The sequence below is a fragment of the Pantherophis guttatus genome, chromosome 1 (genome assembly GCF_059756535.1).
Source record: "Pantherophis guttatus breed Tessera chromosome 1, ASM5975653v1, whole genome shotgun sequence".
Classification (NCBI taxonomy): Eukaryota; Metazoa; Chordata; class Lepidosauria; order Squamata; family Colubridae; genus Pantherophis; species Pantherophis guttatus.
In genome coordinates, this window is record NC_142063.1 from 110460115 (window position 1) to 110478675 (window position 18561).

The 18561-nt window shown below is 40.6% G+C and overlaps 1 protein-coding gene across 1 annotated transcript in view; it reads right to left on the reverse strand.

Moving 5' to 3' along the window:
- The window catches only part of PKP3 (plakophilin 3), a 74957-nt gene extending 61748 nt beyond the window's left edge, over window positions 1-13209 (reverse strand). Inside the window, exon 1 of the mRNA XM_034416705.2 lies at window positions 13005-13209. Coding sequence (XP_034272596.2) covers window positions 13005-13043 — 39 coding nt within the window. The 5' untranslated portion in view covers window positions 13044-13209. The remainder of the gene's footprint in view (window positions 1-13004) is intronic.
- Window positions 13210-18561: the final 5352 nt, after the last annotated feature.

Consider the following 18561-nt stretch of genomic DNA (forward strand, 5'->3'; position numbering starts at 1 on the left):
GCAGGCTGGGGAAGGCCTGGATGAAGGCTCTGTGTCGGAGGCAGAGATGGAGCCTCCAGAGGCTGACAGTAGAGAGGCAGAGGAACAGGAGGAGCCTGTTCCTAGTGCACGTATGAGAAGAGCTGCCAGAAGGCAAGAGCAACTCGGGAGTAGGGCCAAGAGATGATTGGCTTCTCCCATAAGGTTTAAAAGACCAGCAATGACTCTTGGGCTCTTTGTCGGAAAACAATGTTGATAGACTTGTTCTTGTCTTGCTGCACTTATCTCTGGTCGGCGTCTTCTGCTTCTGAATTTTTGCCAAGAGAAGCCTTTGGCAGTTTGCCTAATTATACCAAAGTTGGTGATTAGACTGAAGAATATGTGTTATGAAGAATTTGTTTCGATCTAGTTTGGACTACGCTGAGAATGAGTTAATTCTCAGCTGTACTAATAAAGTCTATTTGTTTTGGAACTGTTTGCGTCTAATACTACCTACTTGGGCCTGGGTCACAACACCAGCTAATGATGCTGGAAGACCACAATCTTTATACCTAGGGAGAGAATCACAGACATCAGATGTTCATACCACTGTGACAACCACGGTCTAAAACCCACAAAGTTGTTATATGTTAGATTTAATTTTCCCATCAAAGCAGCTAGTAGTAATGTGAAGTTGGAGGGCTAATGATTAGTCTCTTGTTGTGGTCAGATCATTTCTTGAGGGATACTTTCACTGCAGGTGGTGACACCAATTAGAATAATCCATCCCTAGTGCCTATTGATTCAGAGGGATTTCTGCAAGAATTTAGGGAATTTCCTGGCTATCTTATAGGCAGTTCTACCAAGCATTTGGAATATAAAGGCAATCACAAGAGTTAATGGGTTTGGCCAGGAGTGACCTCTCATGCTGTAACCCAGGAGACTCTTTTGTGGAATAAAACCAGGAGTTAATTTGACCAAACAAAAATAAGAGTTTGCATTTGATCCTACGCTGTGGTGGTAAGGGTGGTTCCTCTCTCCAAGCTATGTTCTCCAATATCAACATAAAACCACAATGTGCATATTATTCCCAGATACATATCTCCACCCTAGGCTGAGTCATAGGATACTATTGAAGTATTGACTTGATGCCTGGATCATGTAAATGATTGGATGGGAAAGAACAAGCTGAAGCTGAAGCTGAATCCCTGCAAAACAGAGATGATGTTTGCCCAAAGACTCATTTGGTTGCTTATCTGCTTCAGTTGTTACTTTGGATGGAATAGCAGCTCATCTAAAGAAGGAAATCTGCCACTTGGGGACCTCCCTAGATTCATGGCCACTGCTTGGATAGGCAGTTAAAGCTGGTACAGTCGGAGCCTTTGCTCAGATTTGGCTAACCATTCCTTTATCCCCTCCTGCATAGATTTCTGCAGTTTGCTTTATGTGGGTCTGCTTTTGCAGACTACTGTACTCAAAAAATACACCTGGTATAAAATAGAGTGGCTCTGTTAGGTGAGACTCCCCTAACTTTAGAGTTAAAGACCCTCTACATCTAGTATTGGTGTTGTGGGTGCTGCATCAGTTGCCAACAGGTTTTTGAGTCTAGTTCAAAGTGCAAGTCATCACTATGAAACTCTGCATGATTTTGCCCCTCGGTATCTTCTGTACCACATGCTTCAAATTGAAATGATCCGGTCCATGTGTGCATTGCAATTAGAAATCCAAGGACGTCTCATAGGATATTTGGAATAATTATATTTCTTGGATTTTGTTCTGTGGAACGGCTTATCCCCAAAGATCCAGATTGGTCTTCATGAAAACAGTTAAAACAGAATTATTCCATAGAGGATCTAATGTATCATATTGCTGGAACGGGACACCAAGGGAGGGGCACTGTTTACAACCTTGAACTGAATGTTTGTTTTTATAATTCTACATATGTATGAAATCCACCAGATGTCCTCGTAGAGTTGGCAGCAAAGAAATAAATAAATACATAAATAAATAAATCACTCTCACCCCCACCCCCTTCAGCCATTAAGATTGCATGAACAGCCATGGAAATGAATGACTAACAACTGAATGATGAACATTTCTAGATGATCTCTGCAGGACGTTATGAGTAGGTATGGCACTCCATTAATCCTATCCACTTGCTTAGCATTCTTATATAGCAATTGCTGCTTATCAGCTGCTCTCTCTCTTCCACCTGCCATTCTCATTTCTTGAGACCTGCTGTCTTTTCTGATTTGAGGAAGCTTCTGGCATAATGTGCTTCTCCTGAAGCTTGCTTCTGACTTAAATCTCTTCCCTCTATTAACCCTAGAGTGGCTTGACCTGTTTTGATTTTGCTGACTCTACAAAGCTATCTGCCACAGAATAAAGAAAGAGAGACTGTTAAACACGTAATCTCTCCATACTCTTACTCCCAAAGCTGTGCTTCCTGACATTAAATGAAATAAGACAAACAGCTCTTGCGAAGCAGTTTTGGTTGGCTGGTGGGTTGGTTGGTATGATCCCTTTCACATTTGACAATTCTGGCCCAAATGCCTCAACACATTAATGTCCTTCTGTCAATCTAGACTTCTGTAGCCAAGTCTTGCCCCTTTCTTGTTTGTCAACACAAACCTGCATAAATCACTGTGGGGATACTCCAAACTGTTAAATACCATCCAATATAATATCATGAAACTTGCTGTTCTCTTGCTAATCTCTGTTTGTCTTATTAACTCTATTCCCAGTCACTGCCATCAACCTAGCCTCCAACATTGTGAGTGATGAAGATTAGCAGATTTTATGTATCTTGAGACTGCTCTTCAACTGTGTTAGAACAATGGAAAAAAATATTACTTAGACACCAGAATAGGTAAGGTTGATTCAGTCCATCTCACACTTGGCCTGGGGATACAATGAGGGCAACATCATGGGCACAGGCAGGAAAAACCCCACAATGGCTTTTGTTCAGGGGTGAAATCCAGCAGGTTCTGACAGGTTCTGGAGAACCGGTAGCAGAAATTTTGAGTAGTTCAGAGAACAGGCAAATACCACCTCTGGCTGGCCCCAGAGTGGGGTGGGAATGGAGATTTTGCAATATCCTTCCCACAGGAGTGGGGAGGGATGGGGATTTTGCAGTATCCTTCCCCTGCCATGCCCACCAAGCCACGCCCACCAAACCACACCACGCCCACAGAACCGGTAATAAAAAAATTTGGATTTCACCATTGCTTCTGTTAGGAAAAGTCACATTTGATAACCACATTTCAATCTTGTATGTTTTATCAGTCCTGCCAATGGGCAGGATAATGCGAGGAGTAAGGCTGGACAATCCAGTAATTCATCAGATGACAAAAATCATTTTAAAAAAAGGATTAAAAACAGCTAGTTTGGTGTAGTAGTAAAGGAGCTGACCGAGAAACTAAGAGACTGAGGGTTCTGCTCCTCTCTTAAGCATGAAAGCCAGTTAGGTGACTTTGGGCCAATTAATCTCTCTCAGCCTGACCCATTTCATAGGGTTATTGTGATGGGGGAAAATAGGAGGTGGTCATCATCATCATCATCATCTGAAACCAGGAAGGGAGCTATTACAGAACAAAAACAGGAATTGCAGCTGTTCTCTAAAAGAGACATTGTGCAGAAACGTTGAAACCAGAAAAATGGTGTATAGATCCAGCAACCAAGTCATCCTGTTTCTTGCCTTTGATTGGATATCCCTTGAATCCCCACTATTAAACAAAATCTGCAGTGGGTGGAAAAATAAATATATTTCAAAATCTACAGCAGACTGGAAATTATTTTGGACCTTAACAGGTCACAGTGAAATATGGAAACTAAGATAAGAGCTTTAATTATTTACTTGGAAATAAGATTCCATTTAATCTTCTTCCTCTGTCTTCCTGGCCAACAGTGGGGTTTTTGACCTTTGTCCACTTAATAGACCCCGCATCACATTACATTTAGTCGGCTGAGAAAGAAATGATTTTATAGGTTACCAATGCAATGTTCCTGATTGTTTTAAATGGCTGAAGGAGGTTTGCATTGCTTGTTAAAAGGTCATAATTGTTTGTCTTCACTTGGAGGTTATGAAAACACATTTATAGGCTGTTTTACAGGAATCTAGTGGGATCTTTATGTCATCATCTGTTACAATAAATGAACTGGGCACTGTCATTCCCTTTGCAGTCATGTGCTATGAACTGTATGAGGAAACGGAACAGAAGCTTGTTCACAGACCAGTTAGGTTGCCATTTTTTATATGGAGCTGCCCCCAGTTTTGCAATTCAACTTCAAGGCTTCTGGAGACTCCAGTCTGTCTATCTTTGGGTGATAAATGGGCTAACACTCTATTCTATCGGATTTCTGAAGAAATGCAGAACTGTGGTAATATTGGCCTCACATCTTGTCAGATTAGTAATAAGTGAACTGCCCAGGGCAAAATGAACTATAATTATATATGTACTGCTATAAGTTATCACTTAACAAATATTTTATTTATTTTATTTATGCATTAAATTTCTAGGCTGCCCATCTCACTGCTACAGTGATACAGAGGCTTACAATATAATAAAAGATAAAAAAGGTACTAGAAAATAATTAAAATAAAAAAAATTGAATAAAAAAAAAACTAAAAACCAGGAGGATGGGTGGCTTGGAGGTGGGGATCTCCTCTACCCAGTCAGCCAACTCCAGTGAGGCAGTTTCCTGTTGGGGGCTGAGACCAAGCAGCAGAGCCAAGCTTTTAGGCTCTTCCAGAAGGCCAGGAGTGTGGAGGCGGATCTCACCTCATCTCATCTCAATAGTTGTTGATACTTGCCCAGTGATGACTCCAAACCTTTGACTGAATCCCATGAATTCAATTCATCCTGTTTCAGGACCATTTCAGCACTGTATATACTTCCAAATTGGTGAGGAGCAGTATTATGTGCCAAAATGTGACTGACTTTATCGCTACTATTAGGAGGAAATGCAGTATAGCCAGTAACTGTATCTACAGACAGATTCTGCATCATTCTAAAAATGTGTCATGTGTCTCAGTTTGACCAAAGTTATGAGAAATGGTCGAGATCATTATCATGAGCCCATCTGGGAAGATCACAGCACAAGGAAGATTGCAACAGGGAATACAACGGGAAAAAAGTAGTAAAAGCCTGTATTTGAACAAAAATAAAAGAATAAAGCAGTTATGTTCTGCATCTGCTTACTAAAACCTCTATTCAAATACATGATTTAAACAAGGGGCGGCAACTATGGGCCCTTTACAACTTGTAGACGACTCAGGGAGTTGAAGTACACATGTTGTAAAGAGGCCATACTTGCCCACTTTAATTTAAACATAAGATAATTTATAAACAACCAGCAAAGGAATAAAATTGCAAAGGAATGACTGATTTTATTACTTATGATGAGTGATTGAAATAAATAATTTTAAGGACATTAAAAGGGGAACGTCAAGTTCTGAATTTAGGACAAGATGGTAGCTTCAAGAAGGGATCTTGCATGAAATGGGCAGGAAGAAAAGGAGTAAAAGTAGAGCAATTACAGGATGAAAAGTTGCACGTCCTGGATGAGTCATAGATTAATTTCATAATAGAATGAATAGAAGCAGACGGAAAGAAAGACGTGGAAGCTACTTCGAGCAGAAGTGGCGATGTGCTGGAACTAGTTTGTATAGGCTCACACGAGCCAATTGTTAAAGGAAAGAAGACATGGAAGCTACTTCAAGCAGAAGTGGCGATGTGCTGGAACTAGTTTGTACAGGCTCACACGAGCCAATTGTTACATTTTCTGAAATTTTGTGAGCCAATGAAAAGCAGAGCTGAGCAGTGCAGACTGCACCAATCAGCCCTTTGGCAGCTCACAGTGTAGCAGTGCTAATAGGAGGCAGCAGAGCTATTTGTTATACGCTTATCAGCACACCACTGAACAGAGGAATAAAAATGATGTTACAAAGCACTACAAAAATGTGTAGCCTTGCAGTAATGGGAAAAATAAAAAACATGATTGGGGGGATGAGGATCGAATGAAACACTGGAGGAGACGCAAATGTGTATAAAAAAAGATTGCTGCAAAAATGTGGAGGGGAGAAAGTGATGGATAAAGCATAACGAGAGAAACAGATAGTTGCAAAGAAGTGGTCAGCAAAAGCGAGGACTGCTCAATAGTAAAAGAGGAAAACAAAACACAGAATGATTTTGATGGAAACCAACGTGGAATAGTGGAATGCTGTAGGAATATTGACCAATATTTATTTATTTATTTATTTATTTATTTATTTATTTATTTATTTATTTATTTATTTATTTATTTATTTATTAAATTTATATACCGCCCTATTCCTAAGGGACTCAGGGCGGTGAACAGCGAACGATAAAAATACATGTAATACAAACGTTAATAAAAAAACCAATTAAAATATACTAAACACTCTGGTCCTAGATAATTCAAGACATCCCAGTTTAAAATAAAATCAAAAAAGCAATATAAAGGGAAAGTTAGGCCAGGCCGGCCTGCTGAAACAGGAATGTTTTGAGGGCACGGCGGAAAGTGCGCAGATCCGGAATCTTCTGTATCTCTGGGGGGAGCTCGTTCCAGATGGTGGTTGCCCCCACAGAAAAGGCTCTCCCCCTGGGGGCCGCCAGTCGACACTGTTTGGCTGATGGCACCCTGAGAAGGCCCTCTCTATGGGAGCGTACTGGGCGGTGAGAGGCTATTGGTGGCAAAAGGCGGTCTCGTAAGTACCCCGGTCCTAAGCCATGGAGCGCTCTAAAGGTGGTAACTAAGATCTTGAAGCGCACCCGGAAGACCACAGGGAGCCAGTGCAGCTCGCGCAGGAGGGGAGCCACATGGGAGCACCATGCTGCTCCCATAACTACCCGCGCGGCCGCAATATTGACAAATTGTGGTACATAATTGGATATACCACAATATAAATGAAGATATATCATTCAGATATTGAAATCTGGATGTGGCTTCCATGTGACTAGGTGATTTGTTAAAAGGCGTGGAGACTTCATTTATAACTGATATTTAAACAGGTGGTTATTGACTTATGTCTAGTCACTTAGCAACTGCTCGAAGTTATGACAACCCCCCCAAAAGTTAATTACAACCCAATTTTGAATTTCTGATGGCCATGCGTGTACACACACACACACACACACACACACACACACACACTGTGGTCATCTGATCACATTTTGGGTACTTTGCAATCAGCTCACCTTTATAGCTGTTTGCAATGTCCCTCAGTCATGTGACCATAATTTTCGATGTTTTTCACTAGTTTCTAGTGTTTACTTCTGAGTGCCAGTAAAAAATGTTCATTGGGTAAAATTGATTAATTTAATGAGTGTGTCATTCACTTAATGACTGCCACATTAGCTTAACCATCGCAATAAAGATTGTAAAATCGGGTCTGGTCATGTGGTGACCTGTTTAATGACCTCAGCGATTTATAGCTGTAATTCTGGGTTTAATTACAGTCATAAATCAAAGACTAGCAGGGTTTCCCAAACTGGGAGGTGCAGGCAAAAGCTTTTAGTTAGATTTAGTTACCGAACCAGGGCAGAATGAAAAACTGATTAGTTATACTCCTACAATAAATCCGTTTTCCCCAAAGTTTTATTTTATTTTTTCATCGTTCATTTGTGTTCATTCTGATATTTGGATTTTTACAGGAGGTCTGATTAATATAACATTAAAGGTCTAATAGAATAGAATAGAATTTTTTATTGGCCAAGTGTGATTGGATACACAAGGAATTTGTCTTGGTGCATATGCTCTCAGTGTACATAAAAGAAAAGATACGTTCATCAAGAATCATGGTAATAATGGCAAAAAGTTTAAGAACCCTACCCTACAATAAGGGAAAGTAAGGAGAGTGAATGCTAATCCGGTAGGATTTAGTTTGTTAATGGGAAAGAACTTGGTAGAATTCTAACTAAAGAGTACACAAAGTGGCAATGAGCAAAATGCAGGGCAGCTTTATGCCTACAGAGGTCAGAATGTGGGAAGGAAAGCTTATTGTATGTTTACTGAATTAGAGAAAGAGTATGACAAAGAAGCTTGAATTATGTAATGTTTCGTATGAATATAGAGTTGATTGTTGCTTGCTGAGTAAGAAGAGAGCAGAAAGTAAAGCAAGTGTGGGACTAAATGGAATGCTTAGTGAATGGTTCAACATAAGCAGGGAAGAAAACAAAGTTATCATCGTGAGTACAGGCAGTCCTCGACTTACAACCATTCATTCTGTGACCATTTGAAGTTACAACAGCACTGAAAAAAGTGACTTGTGACCGTTTTTCACACTTAAGATTGTTTCAGCATCTGTGTGGTCGTGTGATCAAAATTCAGACCCTTGGCAACTGGCATTGTTTATGCTTGCTGCAGTGCCCTGGGGTCATGCGATCCCCTTTTACGACCTTCTAGCAAGCAAAATCAATAGGGAAGGCAGATTCATTTAACAACTGTGTAAGTAACGTAAGAACTGCAGTGATTCGCTTAAAGTGAAGCGAGTGGCAAACTCACTTCAAAACTGTCTTGCTTAGCAACAGAAGTTTTAGGCTCAATTGTGGCCATAAGTCAAGGACGACTACATGGCAGGAAAGTTTGTGATGAAGTTGGTGGAGTGCTCTTGAAGACATAAATGAGGGGGTACCTTTATAGAGAGACAACGCTGTATTGTTGGATACATAGCAAATAGAATGTTAGATTGTCTGATGCAATGAGGATGATGAAGCATGGATTAAAAATATATTTCTAGGAGGCTGTGCTTGACAGGTGAAATGGAATAAGCACTTGGAAGTGGAACAAGCTGATAAATTTGTATTTCTTGGTAGAAAATTTATTCAAGATAAGAAAATGCATGGAAACATCTTAAGTTGTGCAAATGCTGACAGAGAGTTAACGAATATGATGAAAGGGACAAATGTTTGTTGAAAGAAGCAAACATGGCTGAGTATAAAAGCATGCTCTGGTCCACCAACATGTGGAATGAGAGTCGAATATGTCAGGAAAATCATAAAAATAAGTTGCATGCAGTGGGAGAAGAACTTAAGAACGTGCATGATAAAACAAGAAAAGATCAAGAGAGCAACAATGAATGGGCTCTACGGTAACGATTGAGTACAAACGTATGATTTCATATAGAAAGAATGAACAAGGATCAATTCTCTAAACAAATATATATGAATGGTCGAGAGGAAGGAGAAGGCTGAGACAGTCAGGCTGGATGAAATTGAATTGCTCTAAAACAAAAGGTGAGAAGTTTAAAGAAATCAACATACATATATGGATGTGATAGAAGTAAGGGATGGCTTATATGGACAGGAATTGTGTCTGATGCTGTAGATATTATATTTAGCTACAGTTCCTTTCATTGTCTAATCTCATGCCTTTAATTTTTTAAGCTTACTTTTCTTACTCTATTTCTGCGCTTTTTGTAGTGTTGCTTACCCCAAAAGAGAAAGGCATGATGGTGTACATATGTGCATATGTACATATGTTCTAGGCACACTATTTTCAGTGATGTGCACTAGGGTTCCCTCACAACAATGTTAATAGTAGAGAACAAGACAAGATTAAAGGCAGAAGGATAATAAGCATTAGGAAGATTATTGATATGTAAATTAAAAGTGATGAATTAGCATGGGTAATGACTACTGGGTATTTATTTTTAAAAAAATATGAAGCTTGAGATAAGCAGAAGGAAATTGAAAGGACCTGTCAAAACATCCCCAGCCTACTGCTCTCCAGATGCCTTAGGACTCTAGAATTGGGAATTGTGTAATTCTAACACATCTGGACAGCAACAACATGGGATAGGCATTTCTATTCATCTTGTTCATTAGAGATTTAGTCTCATCAGTAAGGTGACAGGTTATTTTTCCTTCCAGGCTGGAAGAATAAGAACACAAAAGATCCCATGGACACTTTCCCATTGGAGTCTCCACTAATGTAAGGATTGAAGCGTTAAGATAAGTTCAGAATACAGGCAGTCCTGGAGTTACAATAGTAACGAACCCTGCCCATTATGGTTGTAAGTTGTAAGTGTCATGAAATGGGTTGTCACGTGGCAATGTTTTTTGTGGCAGCAGTTAAGCGAACGCCACAGTTGTTAAGTAAACCCATTGTTCTTGGTTTTGCTGAAAACCAGAAGAGCTGGTTTTTGTCAAAACAATCATATAACTAGTCATGTGACCACAGAACCCCGCAAATGGCTGTTAATACAGCCATGTTGCTGAACACCAAAAGGGCAGTCACGTGACCATGAGTGAGGGGCAACCGTCAGTACTTTGGATCCAGGTTGTAAATCCCCTTTTCTTCCAGCAGGTTGTAACTTCCAACTATCACTAAACAATCTGTCCTAAATCAAAGACTATCTATAGCCGTAATGGCAAACCTATGGCACGCGTGCCACATGTGGCACACAGAGCCATATCTGTGGGTACACGAGTGTTGCCCTAGCTCAGCTCCAGTGTGAATGTGTGTGCCGGCCACCTGATTTTCGGGCCTTCCGGGCCCACCGGAAGTTGGGAAATGGGCCATTTCTGGCCTCCGGACGGCCTCTGGGTTGGTGGGGAAGGCTGTTTTTGCCCTCCCCAGGCCCCTAGAAAGCCTCTGGAGTCTGGGGAGGGTAAAAAACAGGCCTATCGGACCCATCGTGCCATCACATGCCAAAAGCAGGGGGAGCACAGGGGGGTCACACGTGTATGCACGGGTGGTGGTGGTGGAGTGCATTGAATTATGGGTGTGGGCACGCATGCGTATGACCTCTCCCCCACGCAACCCCCATTTTTGGCACGCAACAGCAAAAAGGTTAGCCATCACTGATCTATAGAGTACAGAACATGTAATACTAGAGCATGACATGAAAAACCTGGACTCTTAATAGTACCTTGATAGGCAGGCAATAGAAATCTGCCATGGCCCTCACCTTCCCTGTTGTTTGGGGATTCCAAATTGGGGGCAGCCCAGAGAACGTTTAAATTTCAGTGGGGGAAAAAAACCTCTCAAGAACATTTGGCTTTTAAGTATCTTGATTTTTAAAAAAATAATTCCCCATAGGAAGACAATACAAAACTCTCATTTATCCCACTTTTCCTTTGCTAGCTGAACAAAAATGGAAGTTCTACATATGAGCTGATCCTGATCCTGCTAGCCCAATCTATTCTTCACCGGGAAAGGCCCTTGCTCAGGATGAGCATCAAAAGTTGCCAGGTTGGAAAGAATGTAGACAGAATGAACAAGTCCTTCAAACCCACGCCTACCCTTAAAGCCTCCAGCACTCATTTAAATTATAGCATGTGCAACCATAAGCAATTTTGAGAAATAACAACTCGAAAAGAAATATAGTCTCCTTCATCAATGTGTGCCATCAACGTGTGCCAGTCTATTCTTGCAGATAAGTTGTAGCTGTACCACAAACAGGGAAAAGCTTCTCTTCTTTCCCCTGTTGCTCTAATTTGACAACCAAAGGGTGCAGGGGGGGGGGAATCCTGTTGTGTAGCTAAAGACCCAAGTGAAAAGCCTTGTTCATTACATTTCCATGCTATGTATTTCAAAATTCTTCTTCCCACACATATTCCATAAGGCAAAGCGCTTATTCTTCTTCACAGCAGCCAATTAAATATTTCATTAGTATCTTGGTTTTGTTGGTTGGGAAACGAGAACAAGAGAGGATTGCTTTCCAAAATCTGCAGAGAGTATTTGGAATTCAGCAGCAGTTCCCACCCAGGCCATCCTTCTCACTTCAGGTTCCCACGCCATCGCTACCATTCTGGCTTAGCATATATAGTCACACTCCGTCTCTTAAAAGGAAATGCTGACTTCTTGAGAAAGATAAAACATCTTTACCTGCCCAAGTTATTTATTTGTAGTAAATGGAGCTATTCATGACAAAAATGGTTTTCCAGGCTAAGGAACTTTACAGTAATGTTCTTTACAATCAAGTGGAACATTTTTGCTATGCTTCGCTGTAACTCTGTGGATGAAGCTGTTCTGAAGTTATTTGTCATTTGTAACTGTAAAAAGTCCAGTGCTTTATTTCTCTCAAATAGACTCTCAGCATTTCCTCAGACATCATTATAAACACAATAAATTGGACTGCCAACTCTATTTCTAATGTTCACCTGAAGAAAGACGACAAACAACCCCCCAAATAGCAAAGCTTGAAGCTGGGGCATTACTTTTTATTTATTCCTCAGCACTTCCAGGACTGTGACATTTGACCTACAAGAAACATTAAATTGGTTTTGAAATTATGGAAGCTGAAGCCATTGCAAGGGGGAAACACTAGATTGCAATGGCTAATAGACACTGAGAGCCTCATTCCTTGCTGCAGATTTATCTATTCCTTTGGACCCATCGGATACAGTGGCCATTATGCCACACTTCATAACAGTGAATTTCATTAGTACGCTACGCATGCTTGCCATACCAAGAAACATATTTCATTTGACCACAAAGGAGTTGTATTTTGGAAATGGAGATGGGCCTGCCCATTTATGCCTTGTGTGGGATTTCTGAATTTTTGTTTCAAGTTCACAGCACCAGAATTTCTAAACAAGATCACCCACAAATAGGGAGGAGAGCAAAATGCTTTGGACCATCTCACTGGGTCCATCCTATACGAGAGCTCAAGCCTTAGTTGATCTGGTCATAAGTTGCAAACTATTTAAATACCCCGTTTACCCCAATTTGCTAGGCAACCAAGCGTTCTGTACATATAGGATTCTTGCTCTGAAATAATTCTGGGATGGCTCCCAATAAAGGGTATTTCAAAATGCAATTTGTACACTTTTTCACCAGATATTTATAAGACTTGCCTGTTCCCAAGCAAACTAATACTTTCTGCACCAGGATATGCACTGAAATGCCATCCTGCTTACAATAGCTAGAGCCAAAATATAAAGCTGTCCTGCCCTTGCTTAGAACAATTCAACACCAGCTGCCTTAAAGTTGGCTTATTAATCAAAATGGAAAGGCAGTAGAAGAGAGAGAGAGAGAGAGAAAGAGAGAGAGAAAGAACGAGAATGGATAAGACATACAGTGCTTGGCATCTTGGACCTCTTGTTTCCTTGCAGCATCCTCTCAGAGGTGACGGAGAGAATTTCCCACGTGCCTAAGCTTGGGGCTCTCGAAGTCCCAAAAGCGACCAGATGGGCAGTTATTTCCTTCTGCAAACACCTGGAATGATTAAGCTCTACTGTTCAGTAACTGTTGGTGCGAGCACAAGCAAGGCTTGGCCAGGGTAGGTTAGGGCTGGGCTGGGCTGGGCTGGGAGCTAACAGTTAGTTCCACCCACTGATGTTATCCAACCGGTTACTTTCCTTATTGTTAGGTTTTCCTTTAAAAAAACAAACTTTGAAAATCAACAAGACAAGTTTGAACTTTCTGTGGCAGTGATGATAGAGCTCCTTGTGCAAGTTGCCAGAGGGAGAATCCATGGGCCCTCTCCAAGTTTCTCAGTCTTTTTATCCAAAGCTAATTCAACTCACACCTCAGATTTTAAGTCACTTTTAAGCAGAATGGGCTATATATAAAAAAGTACTGAGTTAAAAAGGGGGCTGAATCGTGGTCATACCATTTGAACCATTTCCTCTGTTAATTTGCAACCTGGTGGAGTGTCTTTCCGACCAGGGTTCCTTCTCTTGCCTTGCACCAGCTTTTCTCAACATCCTCCAGCTATTGTGGATTACAATGTCTATCAGTCTGGGCCAGCTCAGTCAATGAATCTGGCTGTCATAAGGAAAAATGCCCTTAAATGCACTTAAGACAGGAAAGAATGCTTTCATTTCTGTCCTTTCTCTCTTATCTTAATTTCCCAGATATTTCTTCTCTTTTGTTTCCTTATTTACTTCATTCAGTGACACCATGTCAGGTCTCAGGGGCTGAAAGCAATGTGGAAAACTGCAGACTGCAATTGCAAAAACAAGAGACCCAGTTCAGTGTAGTGGTTAAGGCACCAGTCTAAAAACTGTGAGACAGGGAGTTCTAGTCCTACCTTAGGCACGAAGCCAGCTGGGTGACCTTGGGCCAGCCACTCTCTTGGCCCTAGGAAAAGGAAGGCAAGGGCAAACCACTTCTAAAATCTTACCAAGAAAATTGCTGCCACGAGTCAAGACTGACTTGAAGGCATCAAGCAAAGAGCAGCTGTTTTTAAGAGCATTCTTTATTTTAATTTGTTTTGGTTTTACCTCACTTAATTAGTTTATATATGTTCCTGATGCATAATAATAATAATAATACATAGAACACCAGAGTACAGAAATGTGAGAAATTAGACCTTAAAAGAAAGCTTACCTACAGTCCTAAATTCTGCTGACTCCTTTTGCAGGCTGAGTGAGCGAATATCAAAAACCATTTTGGGAACAGGAGCTGTGGATTCTTCCTTTGCAAAAGGCAGTCTTCTATCCAAAGGGCTACTAGAGGATCATTCAATATCTGAAGTTGCCTCGCTTTGAAGAGCTGTCTTATTAAAGGTTGTTTCCGGACAGACTTGCCAAAACACAGCCAGCAATGCCTCTTTGGGATTTAATAGAACAGAAGCTGTTGACAACCTTTATTCATTAGCTAATACATTTCTTTCTTTCTTTTGACTGCTTTTGTTTGGTTTTTCTCTTTACAGTGGTAACCTGCTTAAGAAGAAAGACCTAGAATGTAGCACTTTGATCATGTATGCGTGTGTGCGTGAGTGTGAGTTTCAGTGGTGGGTTTCAATTTTTTTTTAAAATACCGGTTCTGTGGGTGTGGCTTGGTGGGCGTGGCATTGCTTGGTGGGTGTGGCTTGGTGGGCGTGGCAGGGGAAGGATACTGTAAAATCTCCATTCCCTCCCCAATCCAGGGGAAGGTTACTGCAAAATCTCCGTTTCCTCCCGATCAGCTGGGACTCCTGAGGCAGAGAATAGATGGGGGCAGAGCCAGTCAGAATTTTTACTACCGGTTCTCCGAACTACTCAAAATTTCTGCTACCGGTTCTCCAGAACTGGTCAGAACTTGCTGAAACCCACCTCTGGTGTGTTTACAAGGAAAGGGGATTGCAATGTCTTCGATCACTTTTCTTCTTTCTGACCCCCCCTTCTCTGAGTCTTCTGCTAAATTCCTGAGATGTGAACAAGGTGCACAAGGATTCCTCACACCTGTGCCTACACTATTTTAAATTTAACTTTTTATAGAAGAATTTTAGGCTTTGAGAATATCAAGGGGTTATTTGAAATTAACGTCAAGCCTTACCTCTACATGGTTGTTTTTCACCTTTCATAATCACGGTAGAAAAATTATTTCTCCCTGCATATCCTCAAGGGGAGGATAAACTACAAATAAACACACATTGTTTTAAAAAATGCTCCTGTAAATCTGTACGTGCACACAGAGAAACAAGTATGTAGGTATTCTTATAGGCGTGTATATGAGTATGAGGACTGGGAAAAAAAGAACCAGAAATCTTATGATAAATACAGGCTGAACCACTACATTTGAGCAATATTTTACACAGGGAGAAATTGTTTGGGTACCCAGAAAACACAAACACTTCTTTGGTTTGTAGATCAACAGGATAAGGAGTAAGGTAAGTCTCATTGCTCTTCCTGTTTTTGTATGTCTGCATTGGTCTGTATTTATTTAAATTATTATTATCACAAGTAGTAGGATACCATAAGAGCATCTTGTGATTCTAGAATATCCGTGCAAATGTCTTTAAAACGATTGAGTGCTTGGGGAGAAAGCCAGGTGGACGAATAAAACAAATGCCATAGAAATCCAAATATACCTCACTAAATATCCCAATATAAAGAGCTGGTTTGGTGTAATGGTTAAGGTGCTGGTATAGAAATCAGGACTTTTAGGCTTCCCTGAGATATGAAAACTGGCTGGGTAACTTTAGGCCAGCCCACCCTCTTTCTCAGCCCAGCCCAAGCCACCTCACAGTGCTATTGTGGGGAAAAGAGGAGGCAGGATATTAGGTATGTTTGTCACCTTGAGTTATACATAAAAGTGGCAGGAAAAATATGATTATTGTTTATTTGAACAAGATACTGAAGTCTTCTCTATAATATAATGCATTACACAAAGGTATAATGTGAACTGTAGGTATGTTATTGGAAAAACAGATATAATGTGAAAGAAGGACAAAGACAGTTCAAGACTGGTGGTGTAAAGAGCAAGAACTGCTAAAAATAAAAGCCTTACCTGACAAAAGGTAACACTTCAAGTTACAATTTCCCTCACATTTACATTTCTACTGCAATTATGGTAATTGTTTCTAAATCAGCATCTACACATATAACTAATAAATAGAAAATTTTGCACAAAACCATGCCATGTTCTTCTGTTTTTATTCATTTTGCTGATTTATTAAATTTTTAATAAAGGTGACTTGGATGGTTTTATGGGTAATACGCCTCTTCTTCTTTTTTTCTTCTTTATGTGATGCTTGAAGGCCAGGAGGCAAATTGCTAGGATGAATCAGTTTGCGGTCCAAGAGGCTGTGGGTGGTGGGAGAGAAGAAGACCAGTACTGTCCAAAATGAACTGTCTCCTGATGTAATCTAACAAATGACCTTAGAGATCACAACTGATAACATTAAACAACTGATTTGGGGGCAGAAGATTGAAGGTCATTGTTGACATGAATTTCCAATCTATGGTGGATTGAGCTACAATCCTATCTAGTCTAGTCCAGCGCTCCGTTACACACAGGGGCTAACTGGGTGCACTTGGGATGCTCACTGACCTGGACAGGAGGACCCTTCTGTCTCCCTCAGTATTTTAGGGATACTGCCTATGATGCAGAGGGCAGGAAATCACCATCAGAATTTGTAGCCACTGATAGCTCGATCCTCCATGAACCCGTCCGATTCTCTTTAAAATCACTCAGATTTACTGTTGTCACAGTTTAAATATGTGATGTGAAAAAGTATTTTCTTCTCATGTTCTACCATTGTTTTTGAAGCAGAAACAATTCTTTCTGTCCATACTATTTTATGCCATCCATCTCACGTTTTTCTCTACTTCACTCCAAGTTATAAAGCCCCAATTGCTTGGGTCTTTCATTTTAGGAGAGTTTCTCCAGCATCTACATTATTTAGTTAGTCTGTAAATGGGGCACTTTTCTTTGTAGTAAAAATAATAATGGTAACCAATACTCTGTCATTGATAAAGGACATTATTATACTAGCAGTTCTATTTTCAGTTCACATTCTAGTTTCCAAACAGGTTCCCCCACCCTCCCACCCCCAAGTAGCTTCATATTTGAATATTTTCTCTGAGCTGTCCACCATGACCCAGGATCCCTTTTGTGGCCTACCATTAGCAGCTCAGATCTCATTAATGAAGCATATAAACATCTGGGTTAGATTAGCTGGATGGGAAGGTGCAAGCTGACAATCTTGGCATCTTTGTGGTTCTCACTGAGGCATACAATTATCACTTAATTGCACTCAACAAGTCATTTTCATTCACACAGTAGCTACCCAAGCAGCTGCTGTACTTACTTCACTGTTCTTGTGTAACCTTCCAATGAACCGGGATGAATTGAACAGGAGTGGTTCTTCTACACACAGAGCAACTGTTTTAGCAGACAATTCCCATGGTCAATTACTATTCATATTAGCTGTTCCTCTGGTTTGTAGAGCTCAGAGATGCAAACCAACATAGCCATCATAGGCTATAGAAGGGAAGAGACACAAAATGAGGATTAGCTAGCTAGCTGTTCAGCTATAGAAGTGCTTATTTCAGATAGGCACCAAACTTAGCATCTTTTGTTTGCAAGAAACATAGCAGATGATGCCCTTGGTTTTGGAGTCAGACCTGGACTTCTTTTCATGTTCCTTAGCTTCTCGATAGCTCCTAGTCAATCTTTTCAAGATGGAGTGTTGTCATTTGGCTTCTGGAACTCTTTGTTCTGTGCCTGCAGATTTTTATCTGCCTCCTTCTCATCTAATGTGACAGCAGAAATAAAGCCAAAAACCTCAAGCTATTCATGATGAAGAAGCTTTCTCCATGAGTCATGTTGTTTGCTGCATCTTCCCATAAGCCACCACTATCAAAACCTTGCCCGGATTTCAGGGCAGTGAGGCAGAGTAGAAGAGTTTAAGCATTAATGATACAGGAAGGGATATTGTAAAGAATTGTATGATGCAGGATACAGGTAGTCCTTGATTTAGGACCACAATTAATCCCAAAATTTATGTTGCTAAGTAAGACATTTGTTAAGTGAGTTTTGTCCCATTTTAATTACCTTTCTCGTTAAGTAACCATTGCAGTTGTTAAGTTAGCAACATGGTTGTTAAGTGAATTCCCCATTGACTTTGCTTGTCAGAATATCACAAAAGGTGATCACATGACCCCGGGACACTGGAACGGTCATAAATATGAGCCAGTTGCCAAACATTCAAATTTTGATCACATGACCGTGGGGAATGCTGCAACAGTCATAAGTGTGAAAAGGGGTCACAAGTCACTTTTTTCAGTACTGTTCTAACTTTGAACGGTTCACTAAATAAATGGTTGTTAAGTTGAGAATGACTTGTATAGGACTTTCATAGGGAAACAATATTGGGTTTTGGAAAACCCAAAAGCTAAAGCAATTTAAGTTTCTGGGTTGAGT